The sequence below is a fragment of the Ruditapes philippinarum genome, unplaced genomic scaffold, assembly GCF_026571515.1.
Source record: "Ruditapes philippinarum isolate M1 unplaced genomic scaffold, ASM2657151v2 ctg1172_1_1_1_1, whole genome shotgun sequence".
NCBI lineage: Eukaryota > Metazoa > Mollusca > Bivalvia > Venerida > Veneridae > Ruditapes > Ruditapes philippinarum.
This window is the reverse complement of record NW_026851938.1, coordinates 141,416-168,408: the sequence shown is the minus strand read 5'-3', so window position 1 is coordinate 168,408 and position 26,993 is coordinate 141,416. Positions and strand designations below refer to the sequence as shown.

The following is a 26,993-nucleotide window of genomic DNA, read 5'->3' as shown; positions in this document are numbered from 1 at the left end:
GACGCGATAATCAGCTCTGAAACAAGTACTGGGTTACACAAATCACTTGATAGTTTATATTCTTATTATTATAAATGGGACCTTACAGTTAAAATAGAGAAAAAAACAACAACTAAAGTTGTAATTTTTAGAAAGAAAGTGGGCTAAGATGTAATGACAAATGGTATTATGTTAATCATGAAATAGAAATAGTCTTAATTCATCTTAATTTTATGCAAGCGGCGAACTCATTGAGGGTTCATCATTTTATTATTTTAGGGCTTTGGTTCGTAGTATGAAAGTTTCAATAAATATAATGTTTTATCTTTTTTATTCGTATGTAACTTCTTTTATAAATTATGGCGCAGAGTAATGTCATTATATATACAGATTCACAGGATATAGAAAGAGTACATAAGAAATTTTGTAAATGGATACTAAATGTAAAGCATACTACACACTCTCTAGCTCTCTATGGTAAATAAAGAAGATTTTCACTCAATATGGAAAGCTATCTTAAGATAGTCAAGTATTTTCTGATGATTAAAACTGTCAAGCCTGAAAATTGTATACTAAAGGCAGTTTTACAGAACAAATAAAATGTTTTGAGGTGAAGGAATCAACGAGTTCAATAAATTCAGTAATGAACTTACACGAATTTAATATTCTTTTTATCACATATCCAAAATAAAGACCGTTCAAATTGAAAAAGAGTCATTTTTCACTGACGCGCCTATAGTACAACGCGTCTTTACACTATGTTTGTATAACGCTTATGACGTCACGTCAAAATATATGCACGGTTGTGCAATACCATTTTTACGGAGTCGCAAAATCTGCACGGGTGTGTGATAAACAAAATTTAGAAACGCATGGCTAAATTACGCATCCCTTCTCATAAACTTTACATTGAAGTCGGCCGATATTTCAATGATCCGCGCGACGAAAGAAAATGTACACTTAAACGATCTAGAAGACGAATTTCATTTTGTTTAAAAATAAACAGCTTATGTTGGTTTAAGAAGATGCTATATACCCAGATATTATTATACCCACACACATATTAAGTATACTTCATTAATGTAAACCATTGGCAGAAATAAGAAAATTTAAAAAATGGCTCTGTTTTGTTACAAGGCTTCCAAATTAAGGGATTCACTATAGCAATAATAGTACTTAATGTGATTTATCTATTCTTTTGAATTTTCTCCGGCCGAAGGCCAGTTTGTTTTTCAGCTTCACTTCCTGTAAGATTTACTGGGAAGAACTTAATATAAGAAGAGTTTTCATTGGTCATTTTATAATAACAAAATGAAATCTGGGAATCTCATAATAAAATGAAAAGAATAGTTCTAAACTAAAATGTAAAGGATAGTTCTTGCCATTATGAAATAAAATGTGAAAGATAGTTCTAAAATAAAATGTACAGGGCAGTTCTTTAACATTGTAGTTAAATTACTCAGATATATCAGTTCTGTTTAACAATACTTGATGTGGGTCTATACCAAAAACTTATGTCATTAACTCGCTCCGTTTTTCCCGAATAATTATTTTAATTGTGAAAAATGAGCCAAAATTGAAAAGCGTTACATTTGACTACGAATTGCACAAACGTACGATTTTCAACATATTTCTGAGTATATTTCTGAAATATATTTTATTTATGTTTCTGTTTTAAGTGTCCCTGTTGTTCTATGTGAGAAATCAAAAATTGATGTTTCTAGGCTAATAAACCTCAGTGGAGTTCCTTTAATATATACATATATATTGATTATTCATGCGAAATAAAATGTAAAAGTTAACCCCACCATTTACCCTGGGATGTGTATAATGTCACACATTTGATGAAATATTTGATATGAAGGTATATCTTCCGCTTACTCGAGTAATTGGAGTTACAGATGAAAGATTTTCGCTATTGCATTGACAAATTTTGATGGGTATAGAATTTATAGTTTCAAGTTAACAGTGTGAGATGATATCTGACAGCATCAGAATACCTTGGATATGTACTTACAGCATCAAAAAGAGCGCATTCAATATTGTGCATTGAATAGCCTGTTGTCACGGAATTATTTCTGAAGGAAAATTGGTAGTATTTTATGTTGATTCACTATAACTAAATTGGTATACATGTATAACATTATAACTAAATTGGTCGCTAAAATTCTGTTTAGAAATTGCTTGCGTTTCAAAATAATATTGTCATGACTCACTCGTCGGTGACCAGTGTCGGGTTAATTGGCATACAACAAATATCTTAGATGTGAAAAAGATTGCCCGGACTTTTGCAATTTTGCGCGTTGCGTTATCGATAGCGAAAACACAACCTATATCGCTATCGCCTGTTCGTTTTTTCGTCTTGTCGCTAGCCAAACGCGCCAAAAGATGCGTTGTCGCATTGCCGTTTTCTCTTACTGTCGCTAGCGAAGCACGCCAAACGGCGCGTTGTCGTGCGGCGTATTGTCACGATGTAGCCCTGTCGCTAGGCTTGTGTATATCAAATAGCAAATCTTTTGATTTGAGCAGACCGACAATGTGACATTGCGACAACACGCCGCACGACAACGCACCAAAAGTGTTTCAAATAAGCCACCATAGATATTACCACATACGTTTAAAAGAAATGTTCTTGTCATTTCGTCAAACGATGATGTTTCGTGATTTAAAATTTCCCGTGATAATTTATTTCAAAGTTTTCCGTGTTAAACTATCATATAGGCCATCTTCAAACGCCATTTTCGATATCTTGAAAATGGACTAAAAAGGTGCTGTACGGTGGTAAAAAATCGTTTTAATCAAGTTAACTCATGGAGCCTACCGAAGAAAATATTTTAAAATTCCAACTGTTCACGCCTGCAGGAACATAACTACGTGACATACAATCGGAACTCCTTGACAATTATTCATAATCTTCTCGGAGTTAATAAGGATTGAAACTAGTTCTATCACATGACACCATATGTGTATTCTTTATAAAATGATGGTCGAGTTTTTTGGTTTTTTTTTACACTCATCTATTTCTTTAAAATTATGATCTGTCTGACAATCAGAATCAATTTAAGAATGTCCATTGACAAACATTTGTAACCATATTCACGAGTTAAACATCTACAAACATAATAATAATTATATAAGTAATGTATTGTAGATATTTATACCTATTTATTAACTAGAATAAACGAAGTCACCAAATCCCAACATTTATCTTATACTTGTTTACATGTATAAGTTTTAAAGTTCAAGTAAGTAAGACCTAAATACCGTATTCGTTTCGTGTATTCATACATTTTATAAGTTCGATGTCATTATTCGAAGATTGACGAAAATGTATGAAGTTATTATAAAAAAAAAAACATCGCTAAGTAAAAACTATCTATATATCATATTCTATATTTAAAAACATGATTATGTTTTAAAGACAAATCTATCCATTACGTTAGTTTTATTTTTGTCCAAGCAAACCATAACGTTTTACGATCACACTGTCTACGACGTCAGCTATGACTATGTCGTATAACGTAGGAAGAACTCACAGATGTTACATACTTTTAATATACAAATACAAACACACAAGTGAACGAGTGGAATACCAAAGTCGAACTCCCCACCTTCTGACTTTGAGAATAGTATATATAATATCAAACTGTCCTAAGGGACATTTTATAATGTATATAAATACACACGTTTTAGAGTTGACATATATTTATCATCCTGACATAAGGTCAGTCCGTATGCAATCCTGCCACTATATATACTCATAAATCATTGTCATGTTCCATAGTGCACATAAGAAATAAAAAACCCTAATATTATGTAATATACATGTTGACTTGTCATTCTTTTTGATTATAGCATGTATGAACTAATTAGCCTGTGCAACCAGCTATACGACAATTCCTCCTTTGACTTATATAAAAAAAAATTAAAAAAAAGAGTATTTATCAAGGTTTTCACAATATCAAATATTTCAAAACTCGTTCTAACAAATTAAAAAAAAATCTAAAATCAACTTGACATCTGTTTTACCCCTAAGGTAAGGATGTTATACATCAACCTTTGGTCACTTTATTAAAATCTTTTTAATAGAGAAATTTGGATAGATACAATGTAGCACAGGTAAGTTTACTTTTGATATTAGTTTTAAAAGTTTTGAATAAGTAAAATAATAATTATTGTTAAATGTTCGATTAATCTTTATGCAAAAAAATACAAAAATAATATGTTGAAGTAACATAAGGTAAATATTATAGCTTTATAAGTTTTTCAATAAATATTAAATTTCCTTCTTGTATTGAACAATACAACAAAGTGATGATAGATCTATAATTCTTCATTTATGTAGCAATGTTTTTTGAGTAAAAGATAATTAAATTAACAGTTTGCTGTTGCACGATCCTCGCAAATGTTTATGTGATATTTATTTTGGATATCTCTGTCGCGCACAAATAATTATTTTGATAAGAAGTAGTCATCAGTATTTCTCTGGGTTTTTGTTTTTTAAGTTTATATAACACATAGAAAAACACATTCTATTGATAAACGGAAGTTTTTCGGCTTTTTTGGTTGAATACAGGAACAAAAGTTTTATTTGATTCCACACAATTTTGTGTTGTTGTTGTTTTGTTGTTGTTGTTGTTTTGTTGTTCGACGGCTTTGTCAGCATAGGTTATATATTTTAAACATCATAGACGCTTATTTCATATAATTTTATACATCGACGAAGGTGTTTAATGGTTATATCTGAATGGTTTTAGCATCGAAGAAGGTTGTTTATGGTTATATCTGCATGGATGTACATCGAAGATGGTGTTTATGGTTATATCTGCATGGTTTTGCATCGAAGAAGGTGTTTTATGGTTATAATCTTGCATGCTGTTTTACATCGAAGAAGGTGTCTTATGGTTAATATCTGCATGGTTTACATCGAAGAAGGTGTTTATGGTTATATGCTGCAAGGTTTTTGCATCGAAGAAGGTGTTCATGGTTATATCTTGGCATGGGTTTTTGTTGTACATAGTTTGACATCGTAGAGGCCTGACTGTAATATTTCTAGTCAGGCGGTGTTTTACTGTAACCGGCGAATTCGCTCGCGACCTCTCGTCCTTTGGCTGGACGACAAGTGATCGTTTAGACCAATATTTTGCATTTTCGTCCGTTGTTCAGATCGGTTAATAGATATTATATACAAATAAACATAATTTTGTTTCAGATAATATGAACAACAGACAACTGTCATAAAAATGCATAGGATAAGAATTCCAATGAAAGATGTTCTCTAGTGTAAAGTATCTTTATTTATGTAATACTTGATTTTGCGTTGACAGTTGAAACATGTATGTATACACATGTTATTCTAATATGAAATAAAGTAAATAATCAATTTGAAACTCATGATTAAGTGCTGTCATTTACTTTGAAATGCATTTTAATTAACCGATCTATTAATAAACATATAGCGAATAACGGATCATTTTTTAAGCAATAATAAAAAAAATCTAAGATATATAGTTCTAATAAAAACAACTTGAAATTAATGTAAATTGAATACAACCACCAAAAATATAAAGATATATGGTAAATAATGTAATTTTCTGTTTTGTTTTATAATTGTTGTTCTTTTAACATATATATTTCTTCTTTCCATAATTACTATTTACAATGCCTGACGGTCAATTTTACCGAAAAGTATAGCATATAACACGAATATAACGTTCTATAACAATTCAAGTCTAATCCCGCTTGTAAAATCGATAATTTAAAACTTGATTTCGACCCTTTATCTTTACTTTGTAAACTTTGTGTTTACCTTACCAGATACTTTATATCGAGGTTTTACAATACTTTTCTTTTTAACTAGAAATAGAGTTTAATAAACATTTCTTTATCCGAATCATTACTCATCAGCCATTGAATCTGACTGAATAAGCATTATATGCTGCTTGTGACTGGAGGATTGCTATTTACCCTTGTATGGAATTTTGAGTCTGATAATTCTGAATCAGTCTGCGATTTGCATTTCGTCTGAATGTGCATTACTTTGAGCATTTTTCATTATTTGAAAATTTGGTTGTTGTTGTCCGAAGATGTTTCTGTAATTCAGCTAATGGAATATCATCTTCACTTTATCAGAATTTGACCTTTCTTTTTCTTACATTCTTAGCAACTTGGGGTAATACTGATTCTGGTAATTTCTGAGCATCAATTAAGTATCGTAATTTCAGGTGTACTAAATGTGGCATTTCTTTTTGGTCTGCCTGTATTATCTCTTTTTGGTATTGACCTAAGTCAATGAATATTTGCAAGCCTAATTTGTTCTGCATGGTACTTTAACTGTTGAATTGTCCAATTGTTTTTTTTTAGTTATATTAGAGTTATAGTGGTGACCGTTTCTCCATAATCTCTATAAAATGGCTTTCCATTCACATCTAGTTTGCTTCTCTTACGAAATTCTATAAAATACGGGATAGCCCTATTTCAAATTTGGATATCTTTGCGATCGGTTATCTGCCATAGGTACTTGTTGCTCGGTTTTGTTTTTTTCAAAGTTCTTATAAACAGATAGAAAAGTATTATGTTGTTCTTGTAATTGCAATTTTGTGATACTGATTCGCCATGATAGCGCGTACCTTGGTTATAGCAACAGGTCCTACGGGAGAATTGCAATAAACGGTTATATAAAGATAATGGACTAGCTTCGAAGTCCCTAAGAGACATTGAATCTAAATGCGGCTAGTGTCATGTTAAGATGAATATCCATTGTTTGAGATTTCCCTGGATTCTTTAGCTAAGAATATCATGTATGACATGATGAGAACGATTCAGTTTTGGCGTTTCCGGCAGCATGATAGGGTAGTTTGTACGCAGTGAGTAAATTCTAACTCTTTTAAGTGTTTCTTTGAAAGCATTACTTGTGAATTCTGATCCATTGTCAGTGACAATTTGTTAACTGGACATGCGTATCTAGGGTAAAATTTCTTCTATAGTAAATGTATAATTGTATCAGTAACTTTTGTCAGCAGTAGGGAAAGGCACTCGGGATAACCACTGTAGAAGGTCAATAAACAAATTAAATGTAGCGGGTTACAACTCATTGTTCTCTCAATAGCGGCCCAAGTAAGCGTCGATACTCATGGTTCGTGGAATGAATACAAGATTGGTACTCTTGTTTCGCCATCTAGGTGCTTTTTTATTTTGGTAAAGATTACGTTGACTGACAATCAACACATTTAGAAACATATTAATAACAATTCTTTGAACATAACTGGCCAAAAATATTTTTTGTTTTATTGTTGTAAATAACTCTGGGGTTCCTGGGTGACCATTATTTAAATGATATTTGGAGGTAATGACAAGGTGTTTTAAGTGTTGCGCGAACAAACAATCTAAGATTAGGATTATCATCTACATTAGCAGATAATAAAGAAATTGGCCAATTTCTCCTAAATATTTGCTCTGCCACTGATCTTAGTTGGCTGTCCGTGACGTTAGTAACATTTTTCAGTTCAAGAAATAGTTTGATCTTTATCTTGCTCTGAGGCCGCTATATTTAATTTTTTCGAATTGGTTTAAATATCTTCACAATTGGCTTGGTTGAAATTGGTATCTTTGTTGTTGCTATTTCTTTCGCATAAAAGTGCGTAAGAATCAAAAGCATTTACTTCATAGCTTCATCAGTTTTCACAAGCATGTACATTTATCAGTATTTGAATTATTACTTGAATTTGAGACTGAGTTATTTCGAAGGCATTGTCATTTATATCAGGCTTTCATAAGTTCAATATTCGGACTTGTTAGCATTTTATCATCAGCTGGAGGTCTAGAAAAGAAATCGGCAATTAAATTTAATTTTCCTGGCAAATATTCAATTTTACAGTTATAGGCAGAAATATTTAAAAGCCCAAAGCTTTAATTCTTGTTGTTTTGCATAGGTGGCTTCTAGAGAGATATTTTTAAAAGGTTTATTGGTCTGTAAATATATAGTAAACTCTGCTATTATGTAAATAAAACATGCTCATTTTTTGTAACGCATAATGAATACTGAATGCTTCTTTTTTCTATGGGTACTGGTACTTTCTTTGAGATTCACTTAATTTATGAGATAAGGAAGTAATATAGGTTTTTCAAATACCAGATTTGTCACATTTCTGACTTAAACATGCCTCCGACCACTAAATCTGAGGAGTCAGTGTATAGAATATAAGGCTTATTTGGGTCTGGGAACTGCTAAACGTGGAATACGTGTTAACATTTTACTTAATTGTTAAAAACTTTCTTGACATTCTTTTGTCCATCCTTAAACAAAACACGTTTTCTTGTAAGATTGATTGAGTAGGTTCAACAATTTTAGAATATTTTTAGGGCAAAAATCTTTATAAAAACCAGCAGCACCAGTAAAGATCTGACATCTTTAACACATTTTGGTACCCGGAAAGTGACTAATAGCTTTTACTTTTTTCTGGGTCTGGTTTTATAACCTTCATGATCAATTATAAAAACCAAGGGTACCTTGTTTGTTGCTTGAATAAAAACTGCACTTTTTTCAGTTTAAGTTTTAATAAATGCTCTTTTAAGGCTTTGAAAATCACTGTCTGTATATGTGTAAATGTTCATTTATGACTTCGAAAATTTAGAATGTCGTCAAGATAACTGAGCAGCAATGCCTCTAAACCTTGTAAAGTACATGTGACATGAGTTCTTGGAAAACTCCAGGCGGCAGAAACTAGGCCAAAAAGGTGTACGTTGAAACTCGAACAAGCCTCAGGAATGTTCGTAAAAAGCCGTTTTTTCCTTGTCTGAATTCATGCACGGGTATTTGCAAAAACGCCTGAGCGCATGTCTAGTGTTGTAAAAATATTTTTGAAGACCCTACGTAGTGTTAAAATATTTCGTCCAATTAATGGAGAGGATATGATGTTGGCTTTGGTAATTTTATTCAATTGTCTAAAAATCAACACAAAACCGTTTACGTGCCGTCACGTTTCCCTGACAATAACAACAGGAAATGAATAAGGGCTATGACTTCTTCTTATAATATTAGCATCTACATCTCATCGATTTGGCGTCAGCTTCATAAAATTTTCTATTGTTTAAAGGTGTGCGATATGGGCTTAATTTGATTGGAGGAAATGATTACCTTGTTTGGTATTTTCATGGTTACAGTAATCTGTTCTGTGATAATTCAGAATCTTTATTTGCGAAAATATTTCTATTTTTCTTAATTAGTTCCTCTAACAATATTAAAATGCTCTGAAGGTGTATGAATATCATGTTCGAAATCGTTGTTAAAGAGGGGAAGTTGTTTGAAGAGCCTCTGGTGACCGAGTTTAATGCTCTCAACTTCTTGAAGACTTTAGCAACCTACTGAATCTCGTTTCAATCTTATAGTTTTATGTGTATTATTGACAATCATAATAGGAAAATCTTCCAAAAGATAAAATTCATGATGTAAATCTTTAATTTCCCCAAATTCTAGTACTTATTCTTTTTTTTAAATTGTTTCCACTTACGAGGATTTATCACGCAAATATCTACATATAAAATGCTGCTAAACAGTCCTTTACTTGATTGAAATGCGACTAATTTGATTTTATTATCATCCAAAACCTTTTAAAATAGCATATTTTTCTATAGATTTTATCCAGTCAATTAAAAATATTTAGAATTTCCATCAAATTCTGTACTGATTTCTGATAACCCTCGTTACTATGACAGTTGAAGATATTTGTCTAATTTAATCCGACAAATTTTCAAAAAATTGTAGCTATATCTTGATCTGACATCTTCAGGTATATAAACGATCACTTACCTTTATTTTTCCTGTTTTCAGGTACTTCGTTGGTGTCCCAGCTGTCCAAAATCCGGTCGCTTCGAAATCGCTGGTCTTAGGCGCCAAATCAACCGTTGTCGTATAACGTAGGAAGAACTAACAGATGTTTACATACTTTTATATAGGCAAATACAGACACAAGTGAAGAGTGGAATACCAAAGTCGAAACTCCCCACTCTGACATTTGAGAATAGTAATATATAATATCAACCTGTCCTAAGGACATTTTATAATGTATATAAATACACACGTTTTTAGAGTTACATATATTATCATCCTGACATAAGGTCAGTCCGTATGCATCTGCACTATAATACTCATAAATCATGTCATGTTCCATAGTGCACCATTAAGAAATAAAAACCCTAATATATGTATATACATGTTGACTTGTCATTCTTTTTGAATATAGCATGTATGACTAATTAGCCTGTGCAACCAGCTATACGACAACTACTGTACGGTGACTATGACTAAGACGTTGACGGACGAAGACGATGACTACTAAAACTACGATTAAAACAAAAACTGTAACGATGACGACGACCAAAATTTTAATAGGTCATTTTCTGATAATCACTGACCTTCTTCTGCAGGCAGAAAGTTCTTCCTTTATTGATCGGGCTTTTTATGTTTACCGCGAAAGTGAACTTGACCTTTGATCTACTTACCAAAAAAAGAAACACCAGGGGCCTTTAACTGGTGATTATCAATATCCCTACCAAACATGAAACTGGAGGATAATTAAAATAATGTTTTTTATTTTATTTTTTAACTTGGCGTTAGATACGTTATTTAATGCACATATCAATAGTAAGCTCTATGCTGTGTAACAGGGCTGGTCTAGAAAAACAAGTATAGTATAATCTTGAAAATATTATGATGTGTCATATCACGATCGTACATTTACCAATTTCACAATATTTCCTCACATTCTCTTTCATGTCTTGTATTTATGACAATGATGGCATTGTATTTCAGTTCTTTGATTTACTAACTTAATATAAGTCGAACATTATATTTAATAAGAAATGTTTGTCCGCTTATATTACGTTTTAATCTTCTATTACAGTTAGGGTAATGAGATAAAGCTTTAGTTGATGATTCACGTGAAATACCGGTAATAAAATATTTATCAGGTAACGAAATAATTGCTCGGTTTTTAAAAACAATTACTTCCGGATTGAAATCATCTACTAAACCTTTTGTTATTTAAAGTGTTTGAGGTTTCAAAACCTCGATTCTGGATATATCTAATTTAAGTGGAGTGCATTGCGTAAGAATGATAACTCTTCCTTATTGCCCTTTTTATTTTTCATGCTAAATTTGTCCGGATGACAACTAGAGATATTAGAGATATCAACAAAATGTGACAATTATATAGGTGTTTAAATTCTATGAAAGAGGCACAAGGATGTAAACTGTAACGTTACCTTTCAAAATCATGAGTTTGGTATATTTCACGCTTATTTTTCGTCAGATATCAACATTCAACTATTTTGTTGTGTAGATATTATTTTGGAAGACTGCAGTTCACAAGAGCGATAAAAAAAACGTCAACCACTTGAAAAAACAACACCTTGTTACTGATAATAAATAGATTATGTCAATTTTAAGATACTTTTCATATTTTAAAAAATCAAGCGGTTTTATCGATTCTAATTCTTTTGAACAATCATACAGGTTATGAAATTGTAAAGTTCCTGATTGGTAAATATTGATTTTCTGATTGTCTTGTCAGTTTACCCCTCAATTTATTGAATTTTAAGACGACTTATTATGGATACTACATTTCAATAGTTCAAATTCATATAAATCAATAAGTCTTTTTTTATATATCTGAAATATTAAATGAGGTATATACGTATTAATAATGCAGTTAACATTTTATCTGTAGGTGTCTTTATTTACTTAGACATCACGTGACATGACAATACTAGTATTGTAAGATATGTCATGCTTTCTTCAACAGTATAATGTTTTTGTACATGTTTTTTGTTGATAATAAACAAAAATTGTGATAACAAATAACAAGAAATATCATCAAGACGGTAAGAATATGGTATAAACTTTTTTACAGATATTTAATAAATCCCCTGTCATCACGCTAATTAGTCATTACATTTAATATCTGTTGCTTAGCAACTGTACTTTAACTCGTATGACTATTGATTGAGTGTTCAATAATTACTAATGAGAAGTGGACGACAGATCCGAGTAAAAACCTGGTAAATATATTCATGCTAGCGGGAAGCTGGCGATATATGATTGTAAATATCAATATATGCTTCCTAGATTCTAGATATTATAGTTCGTTGAAAAAGAAGAAAAACAATGACCTTACCATACAAACAATTGTTATTAGCTGTAAGTGATAAGTATTTACTGCTGCATGACACAAGGAAACAACAACATGCTAAAATAAATAAATAGATAGATAAAAAGATAGATAGATAAATAAATAAATAAATAAAACACATTCGAATATTTAAATTCAATTGAAACCCATTTATTACAATGAGAAAATGACCCTTTATCGGCTATGTTTATTAAATGACGTCATCATTTAAATCGCGATATACTTGTCTACATATTTTAGTGAAGGTCAAAGGGCACTATATTATAAAAGCAAGATATTTGAACCCACTTCTAATAACACCAATAACGCATTGCAGATGCTTCACACTCAATGGTCAGTCTAAAATATTACTCTCCAGGACACCGAGTACAGTGAACACAATAAAATGTACTGGCCGTTCACAGTGATCAATTAACCACATTTCAATATAATTAGACCTGAATATGCTCTGACTAAGCTGCGGGAGAATTTGGAATTACACACAGAGAAAACATCATTGTCAACCGACTCATCACTTGTAGATCTATTAGTTGTTAAGATAATTGATCGGCCTGACTTTGTAATGTAAGATTTGAATGGTTTATAGGAACATGGTGGGCTCAGAGTGACGTTTGGTGCACCATTTACCGGTTTAAACTCCACAGCCGTATTAATGCTGCTGACCGTTCCAAGGCGGCGCCCCTCTGTGTTCCTCAGATGTATGTCTTTGTTGTTTCATACTGTTTTGGTTACACTTGTGTCCCTTGTTTTATCGTCAACGGTAAGTATCTTCCCCTTTGCTCCTAGTTTTTATTTCCTTTATTTGCCCCCCCCCCCCACACTTCCCCGAGTCTCCTGTACCCCTCCCCTGTGCCCTTTGACTTCACGGGCCTATTATTCAATCATTTATTTGTTTTCTTTAGTTCCTTATCGCTTACTAATTATTTCGTCTTATGTATGATTTTAGTGATTAACCTGCCCATGCTCTGTTTTTTGCCCTGGTCTGTTTTTGTTTGGGGTCCTCCTGGGCTCCTTGCCAATGTCTCTTGTTGCTGGATCGTGTAGGACTTGCGTTCATTGAACGCCGCCTTTCCTTGTTAATCGTGTTTATCATATTTTAGGTGAGTTATTATCACATAGTTTTTCTTCATCAGATGGAGGTTTTTCAGTTTGTCATTTTTCTTGTTATGGATATTCTGTAAAGTTTCCATATTTTTGTTAGATAAGTGATTACCCTGGACTTTACAGGTAGTGTGAATTTTCCTTAAGTCTTTTGTTTACCCCCTCAGTGATCTTTTTATCTGTTACAATTTGGTCACCATTTTCACTTTCATTCTATTTGATTGCATTTTAACCGGTGCTGCAATTACAGATTCACTTTTTTGAGGGTCATTGCTGTCTGTCTCTTAAGGATAAAACGGTTGCTGCGGCAAAGAGTATCACATTGTGTTCTTTGACCCATTCGGCATGTGTGATTGTTTGTCCGTCATATAATATTATAGTTTTAAGTGTGTCTGGTCCTTGAGAAATTCCAGTGTGTTTGACAAAAAGACCTGCCATGTAATCCTTAAACTAATCCCCACTAAACTACTGTCAGATATAGCCCCATCTGAACAGACTTTCACACCAACGTTTTCCTGGAAAAAATGTAAACGGTGATGGTGATTTCGAATTGCATTGACTGAACCTATTAAAGTTACTGTTTTTTGACCTCTCAGATAAGATCATGATCTCTCAGATAAGGTCATATCATAATGAAGATTTTAGCATATATCCAAGTTTATAGACCTGACAAATGTGATATTTAGCTCATCAAGGTCAAGGTCACCTGGGCTAACAATAGATTTGTTTTACATAATTATATATATTTGATATATATTTGATACAATTTTATTGGTAAGTTGAATATTTTGCAACCTCACCACAGTCAAGTTATATAACCGTGTTTATATTTTTTGGCAATTCTGCTGTCAATAACTGAGTGGATATGTTAATCTATTTTTTAAAAACAAATGTTACTTATAATTACAAGAATGACCGGGGATATTTGTATTTACCAAACACGTTCTTGTTTTTATATAAGATTACCCAGATAAGCCCCATTTACACTGTCCCGGTAATTGCCATGGTATCGTTACGATGTCTTAATCCGGTGAACCGGGGTGTTCCGTGGTGGTTTTCTGAAAAATCAAATTGCGTTTACACATTCCCGACAGAGCCCAGGTGTATTCCCGGTTCAGTACACGATATAGCGTCGGATATATTACGGTAAGTGCCGATGCTAACCCTGTGTATTCCCGGTTGATCCCGGTGGAGACCAGACTAGACATGGTTTTATCACGGTCCATCCCGACCGTCGCCGTTTCGCAACGGTTAAGCGACGGGTAATGCTGGTATTATCCCGGTGACGCCTCGGTAATGCGCCGATGCTTCACGGTTAAAGTTTATGAGAATTAAACTGCTTGACCACGTTGACACCAGTCATTTGGTCAAAAGGCAGCAGAGATGCCACCCAAAGGAAAAGGGAAGAAAGTTTGGACAACTGTGCTTACGACGCCTACAGAGGTTGAGGTACCTTTGGAAACGACTCAGGGAAGAACAATACGGAACGCTCGCCTCAGAAGTGTAACAACGTTGGTAGAACGTCATAACACCCATAATGAGCATAACAATATGATAAAACTAAAGGTGAGGAATTCACATATAGGATAGTATCCAGTATATAAGGGCATAACCACTCTCGTTGGTGAGCTAGTTTTTCACCGACAGAGTTTGTGTGCCTTAAACGTTACAGAAGAAATATCAGAGAATGGTCTTCGTCTTCACTTAACAGAATTATCGAAAGTAGCACTTCAACATGTTCTTTAAATTGGCACGAGGTCGTGACGCCACCGACTAACATCGTGGTATAACCGGAAATTTATTTGACACCACTATTGAGACCACTGATATTAAAATCAACACCTACATAGATCTTAAATTTGTTGTAATGTTGTTAATATCTGCTTGAATGCTCTTAAGCATGACACTTGATTTCACAAGGTGTCAAAAACTGTTGTTATTGGGTTATTGTATGAACTAAGGTGAGAAAGTAAATTTTAGAGTGGTTTAATGATGCTTTAAGCACATTTATTTTGTGAGGAAATAATGTCTGATATGATATGTGAAATATGTACATCATAGAATAATCAATATTGAAATCAGAAATAAGATAATTTGACATTAAATTTCTTCAGAAATATGTTTTCTCCCCATCAAATGTAACATTTTAAAATACTTTGATATTGTATTTGCAGGTTAAGATACATATTGTTTGTTGATACAAAATGGCTAAAATAGACCATGTGACTGTGTAAGAAAAGATAAGAATATCCATATTTTAAGACCAACCCGCAATTAAGACCACTTTTGTCCAGTCCCGATGATGGTCTATTGACGATTTTACTGTACTTTAATAATTTAATTAATAATCTACATATATATGTAAGCACTATTTTACTGAAGGGTTTTCTCATAATATTTTTTAAGAGGCGTCATATTAAATTTAACTGCGTCGTTAGTAATTAAAAAACATTCTAGTACGTTAATGACTAGTTAAATTTTATATAGAAACTAAAGTTATAAAGGTCAATAGAACAAAAAAAACCCGCTTGCATGGCAAAATTTGGTTTAAAAGTAAATAAAATATCGTAAATTTGTTGTATCTTATTATCTGTCTAGATATAGAGTGACCAGCATTTTTCCAGCTCTCATCTAGGTGAAGGTGACCAGCGTTATCCCGGCTTCCATCTAGGTGAAGGTGACCAGCATTTTTCCAGCTTCCATCTAGGTTGAGGGTGACCAGCGTTATCCCAGCTTCCATCTAGGTGAAGGTGACCAGCGTTTTTCCAGCTTCCATCTAGGTGAAGGGTGTCCAGCGTTATCCCAGCTTCCATCTAGGTGAAGGTGACCAGCGTTTTTCCAGCTTCCATCTAGGTGAAGGTGACCAGCGTTTTTCCAGCTTCCATCTCGGTGAAGGTGACCAGCGTTTTTCCAGCTTCCATCTAGGTGGGTTTTTCCAGCTTCCATCTAGGTTGAGGGTGACCAGTGTTATCCCCGCTCCGTTCTAGGTGAAGGGTGACCGGCGTTTTTTCTGCTTCCATCCAGGTGAAGGGTGGTCAGTGTTATCCCCACTTCCATCAAGGTGAAGGGTGACCAGCGTTATTCCAGCTTCCATCTAAGTGAAGGGTGACCTGTATTGTCCTTCTCCAATCTGGATATAGTGAGACCAGTATTGTCCTTCTCCAATCTTGATATAGTGAGGCCAGTATTGTCCTTCTCCAATCTTGATATAGTGAGACCAGTATTGTCCTTCTCCAATCTTGATATAGTGAGGCCAGTATTGTCCTTCTCCAATCTAGATATAGTGAGACCAGTATTGTCCTTCTCCAATCTGGATATAGTGAGACCAGTATTGTCCTTCTCCAATCTGGATATAGTGAGACTAGTATTGTCCTTCTCCAATCTAGATATAGTGTTACCAGTATTGTCCTTCTCCAATCTGGATATAGTGAGACCAGTATTGTCCTTCTCCAATCTTGATATAGTGAGACCAGTATTGTCCTTCTCCAATCTAGATATAGTGAGACCAGTATTGTCCTTCTCCAATCTTGATATAGTGAGACCAGTAATGTCCTTCCCAATCTAGATAAAGTGTTACCAGACTGTCCTTCTCCAATCTAGATATAGTGAGACCAGTATTGTCTTTCTCCAATCTAGATATAGTGAGACCAGTATTGTCCTTCTCAATCTGGATATAGTGTTACCAGATTGTCCTTCTCCAACTGGATATAGTGAGACCAGTATTGTCCTTCTCTAATCTGGATATAGTGTTACCAGATTGTCCTTCTCCAATCTGGATATAGTGAGACAAGTATTGTCCTTCTCTAATCTGGATATAGTGTTACCAGATTGTCCTTCTCCAACTGATATAGTGAGACCAGTATTGTCCCTTCTCCAATCTGGATATAGTGAGACCAGTATTGTCCTTCTCCAATCTGGATATAGTGTTACCAGATTGTCCTTCTCCAATCTGGATATAGTGTTACCAGATTGTCCTTCTCCAATCTGGATATAGTGAGACCAGTATTGTCCTTCTCCAATCTGGATATAGTGTTACCAGATTGTCCTTCTCCAATCTGGATATAGTGAGACCAGTATTGTCCTTCTCCAATCTGGATATAGTGTTACCAGATTGTCCTTCTCCAATCTGGATATAGTGAGACAAGTATTGTCCTTCTCTAATCTGGATATAGTGTTACCAGATTGTCCTTCTCCAACTGGATATAGTGAGACCAGTATTGTCCTTCTCCAATCTGGATATAGTGTTACCAGATTGTCCTTCTCCAATCTGGATATAGTGAGACAAGTATTGTCCTTCTCTAATCTGGATATAGTGTTACCAGATTGTCCTCTCCAATCTGGATATAGTGAGACCAAGTATTGTCCTTCTCCAATCTGATATAGTGTTACCAGATTGTCCTTCTCCAATCTGGATATAGTGAGACAAGTATTGTCCTTCTCTAATCTGGATATAGTGTTACAGATTGTCCTTCTCCAACTGGATATAGTGAGACCAGTATTGTCCTTCTCCAATCTGGATATAGTGTTACCAGATTGTCCTTCTCCAATCTGGATATAGTGAGACAAGTATTGTCCTTCTCTAATCTGGATATAGTGTTACCAGATTGTCCTTCTCCAACTGGATATAGTGAGGCCAGTATTGTCCTTCTCCAATCTAGATATAGTGTTACCAGATTGTCCTTCTCTAATCTAGATATAGTGAGACCAGTATTGTCCTTCTCCAATCTAGATATAGTGTTACCAGATTGTCCTTCTCTAATCTAGATATAGTGAGACCAGTATTGTCCTTCTCCAATCTAGATATAGTGTTGCCAGATTGTCCTTCTCCAATCTGGATATAGTGAGACAAGTATTGTCCTTCTCCAATCTGGATATAGTGTTACCAGATTGTCCTTCTCCAATCTGGATATAGTGAGACAAGTATTGTCCTTCTCCAATCTAGATATAGTGTTGCCAGATTGTCCTTCTCCAATCTGGATATAGTGAGACAAGTATTGTCCTTCTCCGACTGGATATAGTGAGATTATCCTTCTCCGACTGGATATAGTGAGACCAGTATTATCCTTCTCCAATCTGGATATAGTGTTACCAGATTGTCCTTCTCCAATCTGGATATAGTGAGACAAGTATTGTCCTTCTCCAATCTGGATATAGTGTTACCAGATTGTCCTTCTCCAACTGGATATAGTGAGACCAGTATTGTCCTTCTCCAATCTGGATATAGTGTTACCAGATTGTCCTTCTCCAATCTTGATATAGTGAGACCAGTATTGTCCTTCTCCAATCTAGCTAAAGTGTTACCAGATTGTCCTTCTCCAATCTAGATAAAGTGTGACCAGGATTGTCCTTCTCCAATGTGGATATAGTGTGACCAGTATTATCCTTCTCCAATCTAGATATAATTCGACCAGTATTGTCCTTCTCCATTCTGGATATAGTGTGACCAGTATTGTCCCTCTCCAATCTGGATATAGTGTGACCTGTATTGTCCTCCAATCTAGATATAGTGGGACCAGTATTGTCCTTCTCAAATCTATATATAGCGTGACCAGTATTGTCCTGTTCAAACCTATATATATCGTGGCCAGTATTGTCCTTCTCCAATCTAGATATATCGTGGCCAGTATTATCCTTCTCCAATCTGGATATAGTGTGACCAGTATTTTCCTTCTCCAATCTAGATTTATGGTGTGACCAGTATATTGTCCTTCTCCAATCTAGGTATTTCGTGACCAGCAGTTTCTCGATATTATCTTGGTTACAAGACGTAGTATTTAGTAATGGTCATCGCTTATGAATGAAGCAATCTGAAAGGCAAAAAAACAAACACAAAAACTCTAATTATGATAACAAGGACGCAAAAGTACGAAGACGAATATATAGAAAACACGAAAGTACGAAACAGCGGGAAAAAAACGTGAAAACACGACGAAGATAAAACGAAATGGACAAATTTATAAGCTTTCGCGTCTTGGTATTCGTGCGTTCGCATGTTTGTCATCGAACTTTCGTGATTTTGTGTACGTGTCCTTTCGTGTCCGTATTTTGAGGGGTTTTTTGTTGTTGTTTTTTCGTATTGTCGCGTGATTTCGTGCTTACTTCATTCATAGGTGATGGCATTTACGTGACATCGTATAATTCTGTAGCAGTTTTTTTACGACACGAATGGCGGGGGTATAGTCTTACGCTTTTTATGACTTCGTGATAATTGGCCTGGTTTCAAGTTAAGTGTATTTGAGTTTTAACAATAAATTTGATTGCATAACTATATTCACTGTGTATATTTTACAAACAGTTTTAAAACTTACTGGTGCAATTCAACGGATTACATTCATATTGCACTTTGTAAATTACTAGGATAATTGTTTCATGAGACATATGATACAATTACCTTATTTTATAGGGATTTATAGCTTGTGTTAAAATAGAAAAAGAAGTAAGCTGTTTCATTTTATTTACATTTAAATACGAGATATTATCTGTCAACTTAAATTTTCTGTTGAATATAATTGAATGTTATGTTAACTTTGGACATATTGTTTTTAGATATAATTTTATTTTCATGTTGAATTGCCTTGGCAATGACAATTTTGACCTCGACCCATGACAGTAATTGATATGATATTACAAATCAAATATTGAAATGTTTGGGGTAAAGATAACAAATGCAGGTCGTCAATTATAAAACGGCATATTCAATTATGTTTGATATTGTAAAACGTTTTGAAAAAAAGTTTTGGACTAGTCTTTATTGAAGAATATACGTATATCTTTTATATTTCATTGCACAAGAATTCTGAAATTTAAGATCACGAGCCAAGGAGTAACTATTCAGTCTTATTAGTCCCCTACCGGTTTACCGGAGGGGACTTTAGGTTTACCCTCCATCCGTCTGTCCGTCCGTCTGTCTGTCAGTCCGTGCACAAAACTGGATCCCGCGATAACTTGAAAAGTACTGAAAATATTTTTATGAAACTTGATATATGAAAATTCTGGTTGCTATGGCAACACATAGACTGAAAATATGACAAATTTTACACATAAACTGAATCCAGTGATAACTCAAAAAGTACTGGAAATACTTTTATGAAACTTGACATATGGGTAGATGGCAGTCTGGAGATTATGTATGTCGTATCTTTTTATGCCCCCGCCATGTAATGGCCGGGGCATATAGTGTTACCCTGTTCCGTCATTCCGTCCTTCCGTCATTCTGTCATTCCGTCATCATCAGTTTCCGTTCATTATCTTAAGAACGGTTGCACACATTCACCTCAAATTTGACATATGGATATGTCATGAGAAAATACAGGTCAAGTTCGAATTTGGTCATGGTTCGATGATTTATGGCAGAGTTATGCCCTTTTTACTTTGAAAACAATATAAAAATTTTCAGTTTCTGTTCATTATCTCCCCAAAGGTACAACACATTCAACTCAAACTTGACATATGGATATGTCATGAAAAAAATACAGGTCAAGTTTGAATTCGGTCATGGTTCGATGATTTTTGGCAGAGTTATGCCCTTTTTACTTTGAAAACAATATAAAAATTTTCAGTTTCTGTTCATTATCTCCCCAAAGGTACAACACATTCAACTCAAACTTGACATATGGATATGTCATGAAAAAAATACAGGTCAAGTTTTAATTTGGTCATGGTTCGATGATTTTTGGCAGAGTTATGCCCCTTTTACTTTGAAAGTAATATGAAATTTTCAGTTTCCGTTTATTATCTCCCCAATGGTACAACACATTCAACTCAAATTTGACATATGGATATGTTTTTGGAATGCCCAGGCCAAGTTCGAATTTGGTCATGGTTCAATGATTTTTGGCAGAGTAATGCCCCTTTCACTTTAAAAATAATATGAAATTTACAGTTTCTGTTCATTATCTACCCATTACAGTGTTACATATTCAACTTAAATTTGACATATGGGTATGTCAAAGGAATGGGCAGGTCAAGTTGGAATTTGGTCATGGTTTGATGATTTTTTGGCAGAGTTATGTCCCTTTCACTTTGAAAATAATATAAATAAGCAGTTTAAGTTTTAATTTGGTCGTGGTTCAATGATTTTAGACAAACTTATCTTTCCTGAATGTTGGAAAAATTTTCAGTTTCAGCACTCATACTTTTAGCCATTATCTTGGCTACAAATATGCAATATGCTATTTTTAAAAGGTTAAGACTGAATAATTTCAGTGCCTTGAACATTGTATGAAAATGGTTTGTGTTAACATTGAAAAGTTTTAAGGGCTTTGAACTTAAAATGAAAAAAATAATTAATGCACCATCTGAAATTTTGGCTGCATGCGGGGGCATCCGTGGCATGATGACACATTTCTAGTCTTCTTTTTTTTTTTAAATATTGGTTGCCTTGGCAACAAATAGGCTTAAAACATGGCAAATATAACAATATTTGTGATTAGTCAAAAAGAGCTGATTTTTTTTTATGAAATTGCATCTTTAATTCAAGAGTTATCTCCTCTTTAAGAATTTTGCTTTTAAAAATGTTCTATTTTGGTAACATGGATGTTTAAAATATTAACTTTAGAGTTTTCTTCAGTCCGTCTGTCTGTCTGTTCATAAAAACTGTTTCCTGTGATCACTTTTAAAGAACTTTTCAAACAAATTTACTTAAAATAGAGAAAAATTGAAACAATGGCCCATCAGAATGTTGATAGGGTTCTAACCGGTAGGGGACTTATGGATTGCTCGCAATACTATGATAATTGCTTATTCTACATAAGTAAAATCTAAATCTCACTGTCAAAATATTCAAATAATTTTCGAACTCAAAACTACATTTTACATGTTTAAGTATATACGCTCGTACAATATATTTCTGTTTTAGAATCTGTTTACCATTGTTAAAATTGTATATCAAGAAAAACTAGCAACAAAGTGCTAACTGACTACAATGGCATAGAGGCGACATAGTAGCTCTCGCGTTCGCACGTGGTAGATTTAATATTTCTGATGGCCACTTTATGCCTTCGTAAACAGACCGACAAATAGAATGAATATTCAAAACGAGCTAAAATAGCTTTAAAAGATAGTTATCATCTTTATATTTTAAGTAGTAAAACCTTTCAAGTCAGGAGGGTATCGGATTTCTTGTACAATATCTCCGTGTGACAACTGATTTTTGTTATCCTGGCTGAGTAATAAATCATATGGGATAAGTTCAAGTTTCAAGACTTTATTCATCATAAACATACAATATGTTCATTGCTATACATATGATATAATGTGCATGTAATATGACAAGAAAACAAACAAACAAAGAACAAAATAATATACATTTATGGGATAAATAGTTGGTCATATGCGGACTGGTAGTAATGCATGAAATCCGGTTTGATGTGCCTACCGACGAAATGTTTTTTTTCGGTCGAAGGCCGTCTAAAATCTATTTGACATCCTGTAAAGAGCTAAATATAAGAATAATTTTCATTGGTCATTATAAAATAACAAACTGAAATCTAGGAATCTCATTGGTCATTTTAAAATAAAATGTAATGGTTCAGAAATACAATGTAAAGGATAGTTCTTTCACAGTTGTTTTTGTTTGTGAAATTAAGGTCAGTTAATTAAGTTTTTACAGTGTTATATTTTTTATCATAGCAGTTTGCATTACATTAAAGATAAAACGTTTATCTAATTAGTATCTTTATTATATACTTTCAATTATCCTATTATTCCTAATTGCATTATTTTATAATTAATTCTTTTTTATAATACTGCTAATATTGCATAGGATAACACAAATATAAAGTCAACCGTAAAAACAAGTAATAGAGACACTTAAATAAATAACGTAGTGTGGAAGTTGTCCTACTTTGAAGAGACATCAGTATCAATATGAAAAATTACGCTTTTTATTTAATTTTTATGTTTACAAAAAACAATTTTTAGCTACAAGAAAATGTTATGTTATTGTAATGCAAGTATTACTAACATTTCTAGTTGCCTCGAAAACTTAGAAATTACATAATTATGCAAGTTAACCAGTTTTACTTCGGCCGAGTGTCATTTTTTAAAGATACTTCTTGTTTTCCCTAAATACAATAAGATCTATATTGTATTTTTATGAATTTATTTGGTCAGTCAATAAATCATACAATATTCATATATAGCTTCTAATTATGTAAAGTTAGCGATATAAAGCGGTCAGTTACCCAAAGTTGATTGAACTCTGCCGGCTATACAATATATGTTTGTAATATCACAAGTCTTGCCGTTGTATAATTTGCACGTTTGGTTTGTTTACACGGGTGATGTACATTTGCTGTAAATCACGTACCCTTGCCGCTTTTGCAACTCAGTAAAATGGTATTGCACGGCCGTGCATATATTTTGACTTGACGTCATTTGCGTTATACAAATATATCGTTAAGACGCGCTTAATGTGAGCGTTACACTATACGCGCGTCAATGAAAAATGGTCATTTTCACTTCAAACGGTCGTTATTTTGGGTATGTGATAAATAAAATCTTAAATTCGTGTAAACTCATTACTGAATTTTTGAATTCGTTGAATAAAATAATATCAAAATTAATAAAGACATGCCTATCGGCCTTGGTGATAATATTCCTGCGCATTTGAACTCGAACTACATGTATGTATAATTCTACAACAATGCACTCACAATTGATATATATCTCTTAAGTATACAAATATAACACGGCCTTAGCGGCTCAAGTTACAATGACTTACATCCGTATATGATGGATCATAATTATACTATAAAACATTGTATTATTTTAGACTTTATTATGGTCTCATTAATGTGATATAATACAGTGTGTATATAAACAACATATCAAATATTAGAAAACGTATAAACATACTTTAAAAAGCATATTGTCACTCTCTAAAGTGTTATATGATAAAATCATAATATATATGCTAAAGTCACTATTATATAATGGAGTATTAATATTCAGCCACTAAGCTTCATCTTGAATACGGTATAATTTAAACCCCATTGTTTCCTGTATATAATGTTAAACATTTACCAGATATCTTAAAAATGTGCAACACAATTTTTTTTTATTCGTTCCTAAAACTGGAATTAAATAAACTTGTAAACATATAGGTTAAACAATGTTTTATTTATAAACATTACATTTACATGACATTTGACAAATAATAAATTGTACGGATAGAGAAGGAAGCTTGAAAAGATTTTTTAGAAACTCTCTCCGTAAGCACTATTTCAAAGAGTATGTAAAAATTGTAACGATTATATAATTATGTATTTTTGTGTAAAATGTACATAATATTTTCACTATAAACTTACTTCTTTACATGTACAAGAAAGTTAGCAATTTGCATATAATAAAGTATAGGCAGAAAAACCCTATAGCTCTATAGCATAAATGCACGTAAGTGATAAATACACAAATTAGCACATTTAAACTTATCAAGAAAAATAATAGAACTTTTAAACATGTTTGAAAAAAAGATATGGAAATAATTGTTAAAAGTGTTGGGTAGTAAGAGACAGATTTGAGAGAAAGAAGAAGAAAAACAACAGAAAATGGTCACTTTAATACTATGGAGTTGATGGAACGAGTTTATATATACCTTTGAGAAGATACTATGCATCTTGTAAACATATGTGCTGAGGATGTAAAGTTCTATCATATGTGCGTGATGACTCATTCGCTCAGAAATAACGGAAGTAAAATATTAACACACAGTGTACAACTCTTTAGTATTTTGTATGTCGATATGCTAATTAATAGATGATATATAAATACAGGATTTACTTTCATCAGATGGTATGAAAATAGATATTTCATTAGCGTTCGTTAGCTTTCTTGTATGAGAACCGTTTGTTTAATATAAAGCAATCAGCAATTATTTCATGTACTTTTTTAAATTTATTTTTATATTTTATATCTTTAGCAAGCTGGCGCGATTGCTCAGTTGGTAAGACCACTAACTGTCACTCCTAAGGTTCCGGGTTCGATCCTGGGTAACGACCTTGGGATTTTTCAGAAACATCTTCAGTGTTTCCCACCTAACTAGATGGGTACTGGTAAGAAATCCAGGTAATCCTTGCATGTATCAGTGCTGTACACAGGACATGAAGAAGAACTAAGGGGTCTTTTCAATAAGAGCTAGGGACTGGTTACCGGATTCCCTTGTATCTCATAGCTATCTTTTGAGTCTGCTGAGGTATAGACCCTACTGGAAATAAATGCTCTTGCACTTTCCTAGGTTATCCTTGACTGCTCGGCCAAAAAAAAATCAACTAAGCTTGAATATTATTTAACGAAATTACAGAATTTCAAAGTAACAGATAATTCATAATAATTATTATAAGTTGTATTTTACAAATCAACAACAACAAACACACAAAGGAAAGAAAAAAAAGAAGCTATTTGATAAGTTCTGAACTATTTTGAAGAAAAAAGATTAACTATTTGGGGGAAAAATCTTGAATAAACTGTCAAATCTATTCAAGAATATTCATCTTATTGTTTAGTAAACATAGAGCTATATTGCATGTGACTATATTCCTACATTACATGTATTCTATTTTATTTACAGGCTGACGTTCAAAGTGTTGGATACAATATATGAAATATTTAAAAGAGCGGCTGAAATACGGTCCTGACCGCGGATATAGAGTAAAGAGTTAAAGATATTTACAGAACAACTCCAATTGAAAATATGGTCTGGATTAAATTGATTAAAACAAGATTTATTGGATTGACAAGGGTGCTATTTAAATTAGTGTGTGTAGGTTTAATGCTCCTATGTGCGATAAACCTGGTTATGTTTGTGCAAGACCGTTTCCGGTCACAATATTATGTACAGTTTACAAATAGTTCCGGTCAAAGAACCGGTCACAACATTCTACACTCCAATAAACCGCTAGAGAAACCTAACTTTCAACAATCAGAAAATCCTTCTTTGTATCTCCAGTCAGACAGATTTGATTTGATATTTAAAATGGTTTATGCGTATTTCTATGTGTTTAAGAAACATGTGCCACAAGCAATCGAAAATGCGTATACAGAACATATTCGAGTATGGAATAATTTCAAAGAATACTGCTCTGATCAAAATAAACTTTGGTTTGATAAGAAACTTCCGTGTAAGAACAAAATGAATAAATTCGACTTTATGTCGTCATTCCACAAGACCATAGATAAAACTAAGGAAAAAGGATTTAATTCTAGTTTATCAAGAATACCCATAGACAAAAATGGCTTCCTTCTAAATGGTGCACATAGAATTGCAACCTCTATTATTTTGTCACAAGATGCAAGTTTTGAACATTTTGATTACTCACGACGATTCAAATGGGGATACGAATTTTTTCAAAATTTGAAACTTTCTGAAAATATTATGAATATGGCAATGCTAGAATGGATGAAAATCCAAATAAAGCTACCAGAGTTGATGTCGCCTGTTTCTATAGTTTCTATATTTTCAAATAACGAGATGAAAGATAAAGAAATGAGAAATATAGTAAGGGAGAAATGCTCTCGAGATAACGGCATTTTATATGAACAGAGAATTAACATTGGACAAAATGGCGCACGTGAATTATTCACACATATGTATGGACAACAACCGTGGCTGGACGTGAAAATTAAACAGATGCAATCGAAATTTACAAAATATTTTAGTGCCTTATTCCTCTTTGTTTATGCCAGGGACAGCAAGGATCTAGTTCAATGTAAAAACTGAAATCAGAA

The 26,993-nt window shown here is 33.3% G+C and overlaps 2 protein-coding genes across 4 annotated transcripts; one reads left to right on the top strand and one right to left on the bottom strand.

The window, feature by feature from the left end:
• The first annotated feature begins 1,999 nt into the window (after positions 1-1,999).
• Positions 2,000-26,993, top strand: LOC132743626 (uncharacterized). 3 transcript variants are annotated; one of them, XM_060732179.1, is made up of 2 exons: positions 2,000-2,071; positions 25,837-26,993. In XM_060732179.1, exon 2 carries the CDS (start codon positions 25,960-25,962, stop codon positions 26,983-26,985), a length of 1,026 nt encoding a protein of 341 aa, XP_060588162.1. In that variant the 5' UTR covers positions 2,000-2,071; positions 25,837-25,959; the 3' UTR covers positions 26,986-26,993. The 3 variants fall into 3 exon arrangements, with proteins under 3 accessions (XP_060588162.1, XP_060588154.1, XP_060588171.1); XM_060732171.1 differs by lacking the exon at positions 2,000-2,071 and adding an exon at positions 18,854-19,704; XM_060732188.1 differs by lacking the exon at positions 2,000-2,071 and adding an exon at positions 24,603-25,061.
• On the bottom strand, positions 16,347-19,399 carry LOC132743646 (uncharacterized). Its single transcript, XM_060732200.1, has 7 exons — positions 19,393-19,399; positions 18,570-19,021; positions 18,152-18,376; positions 18,010-18,099; positions 17,376-17,816; positions 17,022-17,288; positions 16,347-16,829 (listed from the first exon to the last, which is right to left on the bottom strand). The coding sequence occupies exons 1-7, from the start codon at positions 19,397-19,399 to the stop codon at positions 16,347-16,349; spliced, it is 1,965 nt and encodes a 654-aa protein (XP_060588183.1).

Bases quoted from the DNA above. Each gene is read 5' to 3' on its own strand.
- LOC132743646 (XM_060732200.1), bottom strand. The intron at 18,377-18,569 runs GTAACACTTTAG...CACTATATCCAG, and splicing joins GATTGGAGAAGGACAATCTG to ATTGGAGAAGGACAATCTGG. The intron at 17,289-17,375 runs GTAACACTATAT...CACTATATCCAG, and splicing joins GATTGGAGAAGGACAATCTG to ATTGGAGAAGGACAATACTG.
- LOC132743626 (XM_060732179.1), top strand. From the start codon at position 25,960: ATGGTCTGGATTAAATTGATTAAAACAAGATTTATTGGATTGACAAGG.